This window comes from Suricata suricatta, chromosome 15 (genome assembly GCF_006229205.1).
Source record: "Suricata suricatta isolate VVHF042 chromosome 15, meerkat_22Aug2017_6uvM2_HiC, whole genome shotgun sequence".
In the NCBI taxonomy this organism is placed as follows: domain Eukaryota; kingdom Metazoa; phylum Chordata; class Mammalia; order Carnivora; family Herpestidae; genus Suricata; species Suricata suricatta.
The window spans coordinates 59,925,970-59,942,153 of NC_043714.1; the positions used below are offsets into that span (position 1 = coordinate 59,925,970).

Sequence of the window (16,184 nt, forward strand, 5' to 3'; positions counted from 1 at the left end):
GTTAATGATCAATAAATATGACCTCTGTAACAGCAAAGTAAATAAATAAATTCAAAGTAGAATGATTTATCAGGCGAACACTATCAAAAGAAGGCTGATAGAATTTATTAAAAAAAAAAAAAGACCTTGAGTTAAAAAATATAATTGGAGACAAAAATGGCTGGTAGATACTCTTATTAATTCTTAGGAAGAATATAATTTCAAACTTAAATTCATCTAACACTACCTCTTCAAAACAGACAAAGCAAAAACTGACAGAAATACAGGGAAAAATCCACAATTGAGATCATAACATAACTCTTTTAGGTAATCAATAAATCAAATAAGCAAACAAAAAAAAAGACAGACATTTTTGATTGGATTGTGCTTTGCGTATTTGATATAATGGAGGTATAATCATAGATAGCTACATACACCTCTTTCCATGACGTTTTCAGCAAATATATTCTAGGTAATCTTGCAAATATCAAGTCATTAAAAAGAAAAGCAATAAAACTGGCCAAATGCAAAACATAGTAAATAGTGATTAGAAAACATATTAGAATTAAATGATAATGAAATAATTCTTATCAAAACTTCTGTGATACAGTTAAAGTGCAGAATCTAAGGCCCTGAATGCTAGCTACAGTAGAAGGGGAGCAAGATTGGAAAAACAGTTCCTGAACCAGTGTTTCCACAGATGATAAATAATAAAAAATACAATATACTTACTGCTACTGGATCCTTCTGGTGTAGCTGAGCAGCTGTTACCTGTCTAAATCCACCTGGATAGCTGTGAAAAGAAGCAAAGACAGTAAGACCGGGCGTCGGCTATGATCTACTGTTTCCTGAAGTGAACATGGTTTTATAATATGAGAACTATTTTTATTATGAAATTATTCATTTTTCTGGAAACTATGATGTTCATTAGTGTCTTAAAGTAGTAACCTACACTATTTGAAATACTGTTCTTTTTAAGTGGTCAACTATCATTTCATAAAAATTGCACATCTTGGAAAACTCTTAGCATAACTATCATTTTCATTCATTCTGAAGTGGTTTATCATGCTTGAATTTAAGAAAGAAAAAGCAGTGAGCCAATATGCTTCACATTCTCTGCCAAATCAGAATGTCCTATAACCTAGGGGTCAGGTTTGGGGAAAACAGTGGTAGCCACTTTGGTTCTGAAGTCCAGTTCAAACTTGAAACAGAATGGTCCTGTTACCTATTAACAGTTGGTAAAAGACCACTAAGAGCTATACATTGGTCCTAAGTAATAAAATACTGTGTTCATATCAAGTTTATATATAAAATGGATAAATGGGAGATTTGAAATACATATATTTGGAATAGTACTGGTGGCAGCTTAGTAACTTGGATGCCCCAGATGTTGAAACAAAAACAATATACAGCTGTTAAGGTTTCATCCTGAATGGAGAAAGCCTAAATGATTTTTGAGGAATGATTAAAGAAAACATAAACTCAGTGGGCTGTAAGAAAAGTTAAAGATTACGTTCCTTTCAAAAGTTTCAATCAGACTTAAGAAGAACCACATTTCAGGAATAAAATTTAACAAAGCAGATTTAGAAGTTTGCTGAGAAAGATGGGTAATTTTCAAAGTGATACTTTCATTTGCCTCAGGGAATTTCAGTTTCAGAAAAGAAATACCTGTCTAGACTTCAATTCCTGTATTCCTTCTCTCTGGAAAAAAAAAGCACTTTATGACTTCTATGCTAAAGATCACCTTTCTGTTTTTAACATTGAGATGCCAAGTTCTAAAGCATAATACCATTTTCATTTTATTTCATGAGTTTGGACTTTATTCTGAAGAATCTGGAAAGGTGGCATAAAATTCTGAGTAGAAGAATGACTTGAGTAATATAACACTCAGTTGATTTTTACTCGTGAAAAACTAACTACACTTCTTCCTCTAGTGTGGGATAGCCTGAATGGAAGAAAAGAAACTTTCTTTTAAATGTTTGTCAATTTTTTTTCAGTTAAAATTAATTCAGTAAATACTTACTGAATGCCTACCGTGCTGGGTTCTGGGAATATACAGATAAAGATGACAGTATCCCGCCAACAAGAAAAAGTACTACGTGAATTCTACTGAGGCACCTAACAGTAAGCTATATTTCTAACTCCTACCAATACATTTGATATGACAGAACACATGGATGTCAAAGTTCAGGGTGCACACATACACATCTCACCTGACTTCTAAAATAGTGAGAAATGAATGCTTATGACTGAAAACCATAGAACAAATTATAAGGGAAAAGAGAGATTTAATTACAAAAGCTAACCATACAACAGAGGACATCATAAAGAAAATTTGTAAAAAGTAAACTATATAATCATGGATTAATACTCTTAATAGATAAAGTAGGGGCGCCTGGGTGGCTCAGTTGGTTAAGCGTTGGCTTCAGTTCAGGTCATGATCTCAGTTTGTGGGTCCGGGCCCTGCATTAGGCTCTGTGCTGACAGCTAGCTCAGAGCCTGCTTCTGATTCTGTATCTCTCTCTCTCTCTCTGACCCTCCCCTGATTGCGCTGTCTCTGTCTGTCTCTCAAAAATAAATAAAAAATATTAAAAAAATAGATAGAGAGAGAGAGCATTAAGGAAAGCATTGATACCTTATAATAATGCAAATGTAAACCATTAGATGTCCATCAAAGTAGCACAATCTTGTTACTAAATCATTATTAATGACAGTACTGGGTCAGTAGTTTAATAAAACCAGGCATTCTTATGCACTACTAGTGCAAAATTAAAGTGATGTTTGGAAATACCTATTAAAAGATCTATTATTATTATCCCTTTGATCTTGAAATTCATTACCTTGCCAGTTTTATTTTAAATTATCCTATATGTTGAAAAAGCTAATGTATAAAGATGTTTTTCAGTTCTTTAAGACACTAAAAATTTTACTTAAAAAAAAAACATTATATATGCAAATCATATTCTGTATTACCCCAAAGTGACTAACAATATTTCTAAAAAGGCTTTCTGAGATTTTTATATAAAGTGAAAAAAGATATAAACCTGTACATGTATTAAAATGTTTAGTCCACAGGATAAAAAATGATTTTTAGTTCCATCTTTACATTTTTCTGCATTTTCTAAAATTATTATATATTAAAATTTTATGACTAGTAAGTAAAAATTTGAATACATAATATAATAGTGTTCTGAGCATACTATAAGCGGTACATCCAGTGAAATGAAGTAACAAAATATTAGCGAAGAGTGAACAGAGACAGAGAAACAAAGCATGGGAGATGAGGCAAGAGGGAAGGCATTCGAGAAGAGGTGACATCTGAGCCATGTTCTAACGGATAAATATGAGTTCTTGAGACACACGCCTGTGAAGCGAGTAACACATGCAAAGGCAGAAAGGCAAGAAATAGCAATATGTTGGCTAAAATGAAGGATTCTGAAGCAGTAGCGGTAATTGGGTACCGACAAAATGGACAAATGGACAAAAGTTTAGATTTTCAACCCTAGATAAGAAAGCTCTACTGAAGGGACACTACCAGCGGAGGGTACATTACACTAGCTGTTCACTACTGGCTGTGCTATTACTTTCCACAGGTTTTACTGCTACAGTACGTACTGTAGCATTTTGTGTCACTACTTCCCCCTTTATGTTTTTGTCACATCATGTTACCCTGACTTTTCATATTTCTTCCCCCATTACCTCTAAATTTTATAGAATTTGGTTTCTCTGCAGAGATTTTCTAAGAGTAGAAACTACTGAAGCTGAATATGAGTTTATTTTGGTTATGTTAAATAACAATTTCATGAATAAATTTAAGGTGAATGGGCAAAGCCTGGCTAACGGAAGCATAAAAAGTTACTGTGAGTGGGTCACCTGAGTGGCTCAGTTGGTAAGGCGGTTTTGACTCAGGGCATGATCTCGTGGTTTGTGAGTGCAAGCCCCACTGTCTGCTGTCAGCACAGAGCCCTCTTCGGAGTCTCTGTCTTCCTTCCGCTCTGCCCCTCCCCTGTTTGTACATGCTCTCTCTCCTTCTCTCTCTCAAAAATAAAACATCTAAAAAAAACTTTTTTTAAAAGTTATTCTCAGCATTTAAGACCTACTTAGGCAAGTGATGAAAGGAAATAGAAACATTAAAATGTGTACGATAAAGGTGCAATCAGAAAAAAATTATTTTAGTCAAAAACGAAAGCTCAACATTTCTAACCCTATCTTGCATGACACTATAGGACGTATGCTTAATTAGATTTGTATATGACCTGAAGCACAGGGGTTAACACATTAAATGACACAATCAAGATCTCAAAAGATTTTAAAAGGCTGGAGATAAAATTTAAGTTATTGTAGTTGGGTTAAAATGGGTTAAAACATGGTTGAACAGCAGCATGTTTAAGAAAGACTTGGGAGTTTTAGCTGATGGTGAACTCAGTGTCCCACCCAAGAGAGGATTATAGAACGGAAAGACGAGGACTCCCGTTATACGAGGAAGCCGTCAGGACATGGCCAGGTGAGTGTATCTAGAGAGTAACCAAGATACAAAGGGGCTAGTCAACGGGAAGCGGTATAAAGAACTTTCAGTAGCTACAGATGTTTAGCCTAGGGAAAAGACAAATCAATGGGCTCTTACTAACTCCTGTCTCAAAATTATCTGAAGGATGTGGAAAGAGATGATTATTTTACACTGTCCAAAGAGGAGAACTAAGATGAATATGAAAGTTAAAGAAAAACAGATTATGATTCAATAGCATAAGGATTTTTCTAAAATTTAAACCGTTTCAAAAATGGAATGAATAGGGTGCTTTATAAGGCATCAGGTCGCTATTATTCAAACATAGACAGAGAGACCTGGATCTGGAAAGGTCTGTTGTGGAGACATTAGGCATCTTCCAAACTTGGGATTTTGCTCACCATTCCTTAAACATCTCAGATATTTTCAGATGGTCAGGATAGTTCAAGAAACAGCAGTAACATGAATTACAGGAAACAAAAATAAACGAGAAGATTTATTTAAAAATAAGAATAATCTAGATCAGAGAGGTTATGTGAAAAGCTTCTAGAAAAAACAAATACTGTTAATAATAACTAGTACTTGGTATAGTTCTGTGGGTTATTTTTGATTGAGTAAATTATCTATGCAGCATGTGCAAAATTAGTACTTCCTTAAATGCCAATTTTTGAAAATAGGTTTTTCTTTTAAGTAAGATCAATTATTCCTTTTTGTTTTTGCTTTTTAAGGGATAGTTACTTATTTTATGCATTTTTTGTGGAGCTTGAACTCGTAACTCCAAGGTCAAGAGTTGCATGCTCTTCCAACTGAGCCAGCAAGGTGCCTGTAGTAAGATGGATAGTATTTTTTTTTATGTTTTTTTATTTTTGAGAGAGAGACAGTGAGAGCCAGGGAGGAGCAGAGAGAAAGAGGGAAACACAGAATCTGAAACAGGCTTCAATGTGTTAGCACAGAGCCCGATGCGGGGCCAGAACCCATGACGCGTGAGATCATGACCTGAGCCGAAAATGGATGCCCAACCAACTGGGCCACCTAGGCGCCCCAATAGTATTTTTAAAGTAATAAATATATTTAAACTGCCTATCTTCCTTGACAATGGCATTATCATTTTTTTTGAGTAGTTGATACCTGAGGTCACATTATTTTTAGGTGTACAACTTACCATGACTCAACAACTCTATGTTGTGCTATGCCCACAAGTGGAGCAGTCTTCTGTAATCACACAGGCTGTTATAACACCAGTGACCATATTCCCAACGATGTGCCTTTTATCCCGTGACTTATTCATTGCATAACTGAAAGCTCGTATCTCCCACTGCCTCTCACCCATCCCTTCCACTCATCCTCTGTGGCAACCATCAATTTGTTCTCTGTATTTATAGGCCTGATTCTGCTTTTTTGTGTGTTCATTTGTTTTTTTAGATTCCACATATAAGTGAAAGCATATGGTATTTATCTTTGTCTGACACATTTCACTTAGCACTATGCACTCTAGGTCCATCCATGTTGTTAAAAATGGCCAGATTGCATCCTTTTTAATGGCTGAGTAATATTCCAGCACACATGCACACACGTACATCATTATCCATTCATGTATCAGTGGACACTTGGGTTGCTTCTCTATAATGCTGCAATAAACATAGAGGTATATACATCTTTACAAATTAGTATTTTTGTTTTCTTTGGGTAATAACCTAGTAATAGAACTACTGGAACATATGGTATAACTATTTTTAATATTTTGCAGAACCTCCATGCTGTTTTCCACAGTGGCCACACCAATTTACATTCCCACCAACAGTGCATGAAGGTTCCTTTTTCACCACATTCTCACCAACACTTGTATTTACTGTCTTTTCGATTCTGGCCACACTGACAGATGTAAGGTGACAGCCCATTGTGGTTTTGATTTCCATTTCCCTGATGGTTAGTTATGTTGAGCATCTTTTTATGTCTGTTGGACAATGGCGTTATCTTACCCAGTATGTGAGGAGTACACTTTTTGTTCCCATTTATTTCCAGAAAATGCAATGTGCCTTGTGTTCATTATGACAACATGATCCCCACAGTCACCTAGATTTAAAAAGAACAAAGAAGAAAGATTTTATACTAAAGTCATGATTTTAAGAAAAAGTGGTCTTGGTTACTTATAAAGCTTTTCAAAATACAAAAACAACAAAGCAAGTCACAGTGCAACACCAATATCCTTGAACAGGATTTCGCTATTCTGTTCCTCTTTTACATAACATGTGAGTATAGAAAGAGTGAAAGAGTTGGCCAGACATTTGGAAAATCTCAACACGGAAGATGCCAATAACAACAACACATCCTTTAAAGGCAAACTACTGTTATTCCTATGGTCTTTCCCCATTAATAATTCTACTTTGCTAAAATGTTTATATTAACATACCTTTAAATATCTAATATAAACTTTCCCTTAAAAAGAGAGGAGAATATGAAAACAATACACATATAGATGTAAAAAGGTATGTTTTACCAAGAGGCAAATTGAAAACAAATGTAAAACATCACAATTGATTTTTCTTCTCAAATTCAGAGAACAATAGAATGCTATGATCTTATGCTTAACTATTAACTCAAGGCTTTTTCCAACCACATTTAACTAGGTACATTTAAATTGCCTGTTTCAACTAAAACAACATGCATATTTGATATGACAGATGACCTGAAAATTAAAATATATGTATTGGATTAACTTTCCAGTAAAAACTACCACTAAATTTGTCTGTTCATCTAAAAAAAAAAAAAACTCCTCAAAAGTCAACATGCAGTTTTCACATGAGTCACGATACATCATAAAATCAAATAGGTAAAAACATAAAAAAATTTTTTTTATGTCTTTTATTTTTATTTTGAGAGAGAGAAACAGAGAGTGAATGGGGCAGGGGCAGAAAGAGAGAAAGACACAGAATTGAAGCAGGCTCCAGGCTCTGAGCTGTTCAGTCACATAGCTGTTTAGTCTGAGCTGTTTAGCACAGAGCCTGACACGGGGCTTGAACCCACGGACTGTGAGATCATGGCCTGAACCAAAGTTGGATGCTTAACCGACTGAGCCACCTAGGCACCCAGGGCATGGAGGCTGCAAAAAGATTTTTTAAATGCCTATTCTAATACAAAAACAAAAAGATTCTAGAGGTTTATTTACTTAAAAAAACACTGAAAAAATAAGCATAAATAAATAACACAGATGAAAACTAACAACTACATTATAAGATTCTACGCAGAGCTTTGAATTTCAGTGACAACCATTTTCAGAGAGGAGTACATAGTGCACATGGAATGAGAGTATAGAAAAGAGTAACTCAGATAAGTTTTCCTTACCACAGTGGGAGGGAATCTAGAAGCGTAAAGGAACGCTTTACTTGTGAAGCTTTGCTATCAATGGGTTGAAAAGACAGCTTCATTGTATTTGGTAAATTGACTAAAGTTCCTAAAAGGGCTAGTAAGGCAATTGGGCAATGAACCAGGAAAATAAATGAAAGGGGTGAGAAGATATCTATATTATCTCAGAGAATGCTGAAGTTAACTTAGTTTTCAATCAGACATTTACAGTTGAAGACGCAAAGGCCTGCTAAGATTAAGTGATTTGCCAAAGCTCATACACTACGTTATTTAATGCCCGGTGCAGGCTCTTTCCATGACACTTATGCTGAGGAAAAATGGAATCCGTAAGTTTACACAGAGCTGAATTTATTTTTTAAATGTTATTTAAGCTTTGAATATGCAGAAACTGGGGCGCCCAGGTGGCTCAGTCAGTTAAGTGTCCTTAGATTCCAGCTCAGGTTATGATTTATGGTTTGGGAGTGTGAGCCCCGCTTCAGGTTCAGCGCCGATGATGTGGAGCCTGATTGGGGATGCTCTCCCTCCTTCTCTCCCTCTCTGCCGCTCCCTAACTCTCTCTGTCTCTCTAAATACTCAAACAAACAAGCAAGCAAGCAAAAAGCATCTTGAGCTATTCCAAACAAAGCAACTCTCCTTTGTAGAGATCAGAAGGATCTTTCAAAAGACATCCAAAAGAACACCACAGATCAGAAGAAAATCATGTTCTTTTATCTCTAAGGTATAAACATCTAATCTGGGAAAAATTATTTTCCCTCAATAACTTATACCAGGTCTCCATTAAATTTATTTCTAGAAGGACTTCTTTAACTTTAAATAGAAATAACCAGGAACTAAATATTTGTTTTTAACTGCATTACATATGAAAACAAAAGCCAATATTGTTAAAGGCTGAAATCCTGAATATAGTACAATTATTTCTGTCTCAATTTCTATGCATAATAGATTGCCCTGTAAAGTTTTAATTAAATAATTATGCTTTATAATATGCACCAAATGTACATAAATTATAACTCTACTGCCTGATGAAGAGATGTTCCAAGAGAAACTAATTTCTTTCAGATTGAAAAAATACAGCAATAAGTAATTTTTAGAAAAAGGAATTGTGAGTGTATTTGTAAAAACTCTCACCTCAGATTTGTAACCTTATTTGACTCCTTTTTATAATATTTGGTGAGTGTGTGTGCACACATGTGTGCATGAGTGAATGAATGAATGAATGAATGAATGAATGAATGAAATTTGGTGCCAAATAAATTCAGACAAATTCAATCAAAGTGGAAACTCAAAAGTTTCATGTCGGGGAACTGAAGTTCTCATGATGAATTACACTATCAGAGGTGCTTCTCGGTCCTATGGCTTTCGTGTTTTGGCTCATTTTCTCCCCTGAGCTGGAACTCATATTTTTTTTCCTCAAAATTCCCCGGGAGGAAGAGAAATAACATTCATTTTGAAGGCAGGATATCTGTTGCTAATTGATCATCCACCCTTTCCTACTAGGTTCTGAGGAGAGCTCAGAAATCCTTTGTAACATACCAAACCTACGGTACAGTTATTTGTCACCTTTGTACTTCACCACGTACCAACTCCACAGGGAAGGTATTCAAGAATACCTACAGTTTAGGCTCAAACTTTCCAGCCTTATTTACCAGTTCTTTCCCGTACCACAGTATCTACTGGGTAAGCCATACCACTTGCTATTCTTGCTAGTCTCTGAAGCATTATCCCATTATTTCTGTTTAAAACACACACACATACATACAGAAGACTGTATACACAGATCCCCTAATCTTTTCTTTGTTCCTTCCAGTAGAAATACTCTGATTTCTCTCCACTTGCTAAATTTTATCCATAAAATTTAAGTTCTACATAAATATCAAGTTCCAAAACTAATGCCAGTCCTTTCATAAAGCCTTTCCAATTACCAAACCCAACTTCCCTTGATTCCACAAGGATGCCTGAATTTCTTATGATACTGATTTAACTATCTAGTCCGATCATTTGTCCAATTTTATTCCATCCACCTAGATTATAAGCTCCCTTCTGAAGACTCTTAATGTAGACCTCTTCTATAATGGGAGTTACCAGTCAGTCACAATAAGTGTTAAAAAAAATTCCCAGTGTTCACCTTAATGTAAATAGGGCTTGTTCTATCATGTCTGGTTCCCATTCAATTCCTTTCTTAGCTTTCAAGGGAGACACACTCTTAGTTATTATCTTAGAAATCGGACCAATCAGAACTGTCTGAGCTGTTCAGATTCCACCCGAGGATAGATTCAGATGGAGACATCTGGTAAGGGTGGTGGGAATCTCTTCCAAAATCTGCTTTATAGTTCTTTCCCATTGATTAATCAGTTAATCCACTCACTACTTACTCATGTCAGGTACTGTTCTTGAGGCTGAGAACACAGTAATGAATGCAACTGAGGTCCCCGTTCATAATAAATCATAATAAATCCTACATTCTAGTGGAATGAGCTATACAATAAACAAATAAGTAAAGTATAATATGCCAGAGGCTGATAAATATAGGGGGATAAAGACAATGCACTAGAAGTATTATTAATTGGTACAGGTTTTTGTGTTTTAATTTCTCTGGGACAAATGTCCAAAAGTGCAATTGATGTATGGCAAGTTGCTCATGTTTAGTTTTATAAGAAACTACATTATTCTTTTCCAGACTGGCTGTACCATTTTACATTCCTACCAACAGTGTGTAAGCAATCCAGTTTCTCTGCATCATCACCAGCATTGGTTGCCACCATTTATTTGAGCTATTCTGATGGATATGCAGTGATGTCTCACTGTGGTTTTAATCTATCTTCCCCTTCTGGCTAATAATGATAGAAACCTGATGTCTCGATCAAATACAGTTTTAAAACTGCTAAGCTAAAACAAAGAACTTTTAAAGATGGATTTGACACTGTGGAGCAGATGAAAAGACAAGCTACAGACTGCAGGGAAATATTTGCAAACCATATAGCCAACAAGAAACAAACAAACACCTAGTTAGAAAAAGTAAAATATCATGACCAGATGGTAAACAAATATATAATCTTATGTTTGTTTCCAACCTTGAAACATAAACATTCAAATGCCTTCTTCAGTGTTGTTTTTGGCATCCCTGAACTTGTGCTTATCTAATATAACAGACGATCATGCAGGTTACCACAAAATCTACTGAGTATAAAGACACTGTGAATAAAACAAGGTATGTTGTTCAAATCTCTTGATATTATCTAAATATTCACTTTTAAAGGAATTAAGTATTTAAGATATGACCTGGAGCAAAACTATCTTTACTACTTTGTATGATGATATTCTCGGAGTTGAAGAATAAATGTGTAATTAAAATTTCAAAATTAAAATGACTCTAGTAATTCACGCTTGAAATAAATTGACACTGAATAGTAAAAGAGAAAATGTGTTAGCTTGGTAACTTTAAAAAGAGCATCCTAAACTTTTTTTTCCTAACAAGTCTTTAAAAGATATAAATAAATAAGGCAGGATGTTAGAGATTAGACTAGACGTAATCCTCATTGAACTGCCTGGTGTGCCACAGTTCACAACATTAATTTTAAGAACTGTGTGCAACTTTTGTTTCCTTTCGTGTAGACCAGGAGTATTTTAAGATAATCTAATAGTAACTTGAGAAAATGCTAAAGCTCTTTTTTTTTCTTGCTTTCTTTCTTTCAAATGTTTATTTTGAGAGAGAAAGAGCAAGAAGGGGAGGGTCAGGGAGGAGAGAGAGAATCCTATGCAGGCTCCATGCTGTCAGTGCACAGCCTGACATGGGACTCAATCTCACCAACCGTGACTTGAGCCAAAATCAGGAGTCAAACACTTAATTGACTTAGCCACCCAGTGTCTTTCTTTTAAATGTTCTTTTAAATGTTTATGGTGCCCTCAATTTATTAATCTGTGGGCAGTGAAAAGAATGGAGTCCTCATAAAGAGTAGTAAATCTGAAAATTACCATGTGCCCTTTCTTTTCATTTATCAGTGACAACATGTCACTGAGGTCCCAATTTCGGAAGGGCACCTCTGATTAGAAAGAGGAAGGAATGCTTTTCCTAGTTCTACATCATTTCCAGCTTGACTCAGACCACATTTTCCATAAAAAATAATCTTATAAGTGGGAAGTTAGTTTTCTATAATACTTCAAATGTCTACTGGACCTGTAAAGTAGTTAAAAAACAGTATATATTATGTTTGGATACATTTTTGGCCAACTTTTATAGCTACTCTTGGATATATGACCATCATTTATAGTATTATTTTTTTGGGAAATTCTATGTCAATTTTCAAATAAACATGTTTACAGTGATTGTGAGCACATAATACATGCTTGATAAATGCTTACCAAAGCAATAAATGTTCGAAATAAACTTACGATGTGTAAGTTGAAACTTGCTTGCAATTTAAGCTTTGATTTTGGTGACATCTTGTGGATATAAAAAGTTTTGTTGATGTAAGTTACATATTAAATTGTATAGTGAAACAAAAATACAACTCAGTCTTTAAAATGTGAATTTTTAATTTCATAGAAAAGCTATTTTCCTTTACTAGAAAAGGATGACCTGATAGGCAGCTACCAAAGCTCTCCTGGTATTCTAGTGGAATATTTCATTAATACTTAAGGAATACTTTTGCACTAATGACCTGCTTGTAGGGAAGCAGAACTTTAATTCAGTAAACAGATAAGTGCTATACTTTAAGAGAGAAATTACATTACTAAAAATTCTACTTTTTCCTAAATTTTATATTGTTTGTATTTCTACAAAAACAACCTAAAAGATCTTGTATATTACCTTGTTGACAACATTGCTAAGGAAAAAAAAATACATTAGCAGGAAAACCTAGTTTAAGTGGCTAAGAATCACCACACTGATGTTGACTGGGTAATTTACTATCTGAGCAAACAGGTGCCTGGGTTTGGGTCCAAGTTCTATTATAAAATAGCTGAGTGACAGGGAGAAAGTCATCTTATTCTTCTGATTTTAGTTCTCTCATACATTAATGAAGCAATTAAACAAAATATCTAAAGTCCTAAGGAATTCATTCTATTACTTAGTAATTCTAGGATTATAACATTCTCCTCGCCTGCCAAAAACCAGAGTTTTTTTTAGTTAGTTTTTTTTTAAAGCTTATTTGTTTGTTTTGAGAGACAGAGATAACACACTTGGATGGGGGTAGGGGTCAGAGGGAGAGAGAGAGACCCAAGCAGGCTCAGCTCAGCGCTGCCAGTACAGAGCTTGACACGGGGCTCAAACCCATGAACCATGAGATCATGACCTGAGCCGAAACCAAGAGTCAGACACTCAACCAACTGAGCCACCCAGGCACCACAAAAACCAGAGATTTTTTTTTTAATGTTTTTTTTACTTGTTTTTGAGAGACAGAGAGAGGCAGCGTGAGCAGGGGAGGGTCAGAGAGAGAGGGAGACACAGAATTCGAAGCAGGCTGCAGGTTGCAGGCTCTGAGCTAGCTGTCAGCACAGAGCCCGACGCGGGACTCGAACCCATGAACCATGTGATCATGACCTGAGCTGAAGCCGGACGCTTAACCGACTGAGCCACCCAGATGCCCCAAAACCAGAGATTTTTAAAGCAAAGAGATTTATAATTAGTCAAGCATATGTCTGCTGACCACTATTTTACTTTCAAGGTACAATTGCCCCTCACTATTCATGGGTTCCATACTACAAATTTGCCTATTCTCTTAAAATTTGTAATCTCAATACTTGCAGTGCTTTCCCAGTCATTTGCAGACATGTGCTTGGCAGTGAAAAATTTGAGTAGCCTGATGCATAAGCTGAGGTCAAATATGGTTAACGCACTGTCTCTTATTTTGGCTCTTTTATTATAAACCAATGTCCTTTTGTGGTCTAGTTAGTGCTAGATTTTGGGCATTTTTGTGCTTTTTATACATGACTTTACTGTTTAAAATAACCCTCAAGTCTGACGCTGCAGTGCTGTGAGGTGTTCCTTAGTGCAGAAGGCTCTGTGTCTTACAGAGAAAACCTAGGTAAGATAAGCATCATTGCTCAGGCATGAGTTACTGTGCGGTTAGCCTGAGCTCAGTGTTAAAGAAGCAACAATGTATATACTAAACAAGGTGTCTAAACAGAAACACACAAGAAACAAAGCTACTTACTGCCTGGCTGACGAATGTTGGGACTGGAGGCTCATAGGAACCTACCTATATGCTGACAGCTCAGAGCCTGGAGCCTGCTTCTGATTCTGTGTCTCCCTCTCTCTCTGCCTCTCCCTGCTCATGCTCTGTCTCAAAAATAAATAAAACATTAAAAAAAAAAGAGTGAACATTTGACTTAAACTCCAAATCAAGACATCTGAGAGTGACAGGAAGGCTACTGAGACTTTTGCTGGGATAATGACATAAAATGGGGTTATCTCAGGCAGACTGGTTTGTATGGGTTTCTTATGAATAAACCAAATTCATTTTAGCAGGGGTTTTTTTTGTAAGAATGGAACAAGGGAGCCCAAGGGAAAAAGAGGTGCTTCGAAGTGGTTCCGTAAGACTTCTTCAACGTTCTATTCCGGCATGAAAATTATGGTTGCTTGTGACAGATCTAAAATGATACTCACTCAGTTGATGGTATACAGGTTTATGCAGTCCTTGAAGTTTCACTGACGCGATCGCTGCCAGTTTGCCAGGGGGCTGCATTTTCCCGTCTAAGAGATACCAAACCCGCGCAAACGTGGCCCATTGCTTGGAGAAAAAAAAAAGAGAGAGAGAAAACAATAAAGTTCTAATTAAAATGAAAATAATTGAGGTTATTTATACCATCATGTATATTCTACTGTTAATATCAATAATTACTTTGAAAAAAGATCCTGTCACTAAATAATTTTTTTGGTTTTGTTTTCATTTCCATTTCTGGAAAAGGAGGGTCTTTTTCATTCTACATAAATTAACACAGTAATTTTTCCTGCCTGCCTAAAACATTTCAAAGATATATTTCCCTTAATATGATGACAATTTTTGGTATCATACAGAATAGCATCTGGAAGTGTAATGAGAAACTCTTTTGAAAGTAGAAACTGTTTATGGGCACCTGGGTGGCTCAGTCGGTTGAGCGTCCGACTTGGGCTCAGGTCATGATCTCATAGTTTGTGGGTTTGAGCCCCGCGTCAGGCTCTGTGCTGACAGCTCAGAGCCTGGAGCCTGCTTCTAATTCTGTGTGTCCCTCTCTCTCTGCCCCTCCCCTGCTAGCGCTGTCTCTCTCTGTCTCTCAAAAAGAAATGTTAAAAAATTAAAAAAAAATAAAAAAGAAAGTAGAAACTGTTTATAAAGGTCTTCAAAAAATACTTTGAGAGTAATATGTATTAAATTGAACGATGACTAGCTAACTGGGAACTGAAAACTGTTCAAGAGTTTAATTCCATGGAAGAGCTAAGTAACAGAATATAGCTAGACAAGTATAGACAGAGGATGCTGAATAAACTTAAATTTTACATAGCTGTCTTACAAAGGCATGTTTAGACTGCTCAGGCATACACCATTGTCTTTGCAGTATCTATCAGTTCCTTCAAACTCTAAAAGTCCAGCCCATAAAGGTCTCAACCAGATACCTTCTCTATGCATATACACAGGTTACTAAACAATGTGGCACAAAATACAACCAGGCTAATTGGTTTTATTTTAAATTTTATTTTTATAAACCTCATATCAGCTTCTAAACTGCTCACCATGTTTTCCCTTTCTCACTTTTCTAGTTTCTACCTTGTGTCATCTCACATCTTTTGTCAGATTTCTCTCTTAAGTATTTCACGTATTTTGATGCCATTATAAATAGTATTTCATTTTTAATTTTAATTTCTAAATGTCCTTTGCTAGTATATAGAAACACACTTCATTTTTTGCATATTGGTCTCGTACCCTGCAACCTTGAGAAACTTACTCATCAGTTTTTGGAGCTTTTCTTAGATTCCATCTGATTTTTCACATAGACAATCAGTCTTCTGCAAATAAACACAGCCTCTAGGCCATACCTTCTCCCCACTACTCTCAGCTGAGGACTAACACACAAAAAAAATTCAAAAATGTGGGAACACTATAGGATAATCTTTTGTCTTCAATAAATTACACAGAAAAGATAGGAAAAAGAATCTATTTATTAAGAGAGAATTAAAAAACATAAAATTATTACATTCTACATCATAAGCCAAAGGAACAAGCAACAAAACTATTATGTGTTTCTGTAACATATATTAGAAAATTGGGAATTTGAACATACATTAGATATTTGATATTAAGGAATCATGATTAATTTTTCTTTTGTATTTGATAAATAGTATTGGGATTATATTTTCAAAAAG

The 16,184-nt window shown here is 35.6% G+C and overlaps 1 protein-coding gene across 2 annotated transcripts in view; it reads right to left on the minus strand.

The window, feature by feature from the left end:
- Positions 1-16,184, minus strand: part of MRPL13 (mitochondrial ribosomal protein L13) — a 45,144-nt gene that overhangs the window by 27,196 nt on the left and 1,764 nt on the right. For both annotated transcript variants that reach the window (XM_029923924.1, XM_029923925.1), the window contains exons 2-4: positions 14,451-14,574; positions 6,463-6,556; positions 712-772 (exon numbers count right to left, since the gene is read on the minus strand). In XM_029923924.1, coding sequence (XP_029779784.1) covers positions 712-772; positions 6,463-6,556; positions 14,451-14,574 — 279 coding nt within the window. The remainder of the gene's footprint in view (positions 1-711; positions 773-6,462; positions 6,557-14,450; positions 14,575-16,184) is intronic.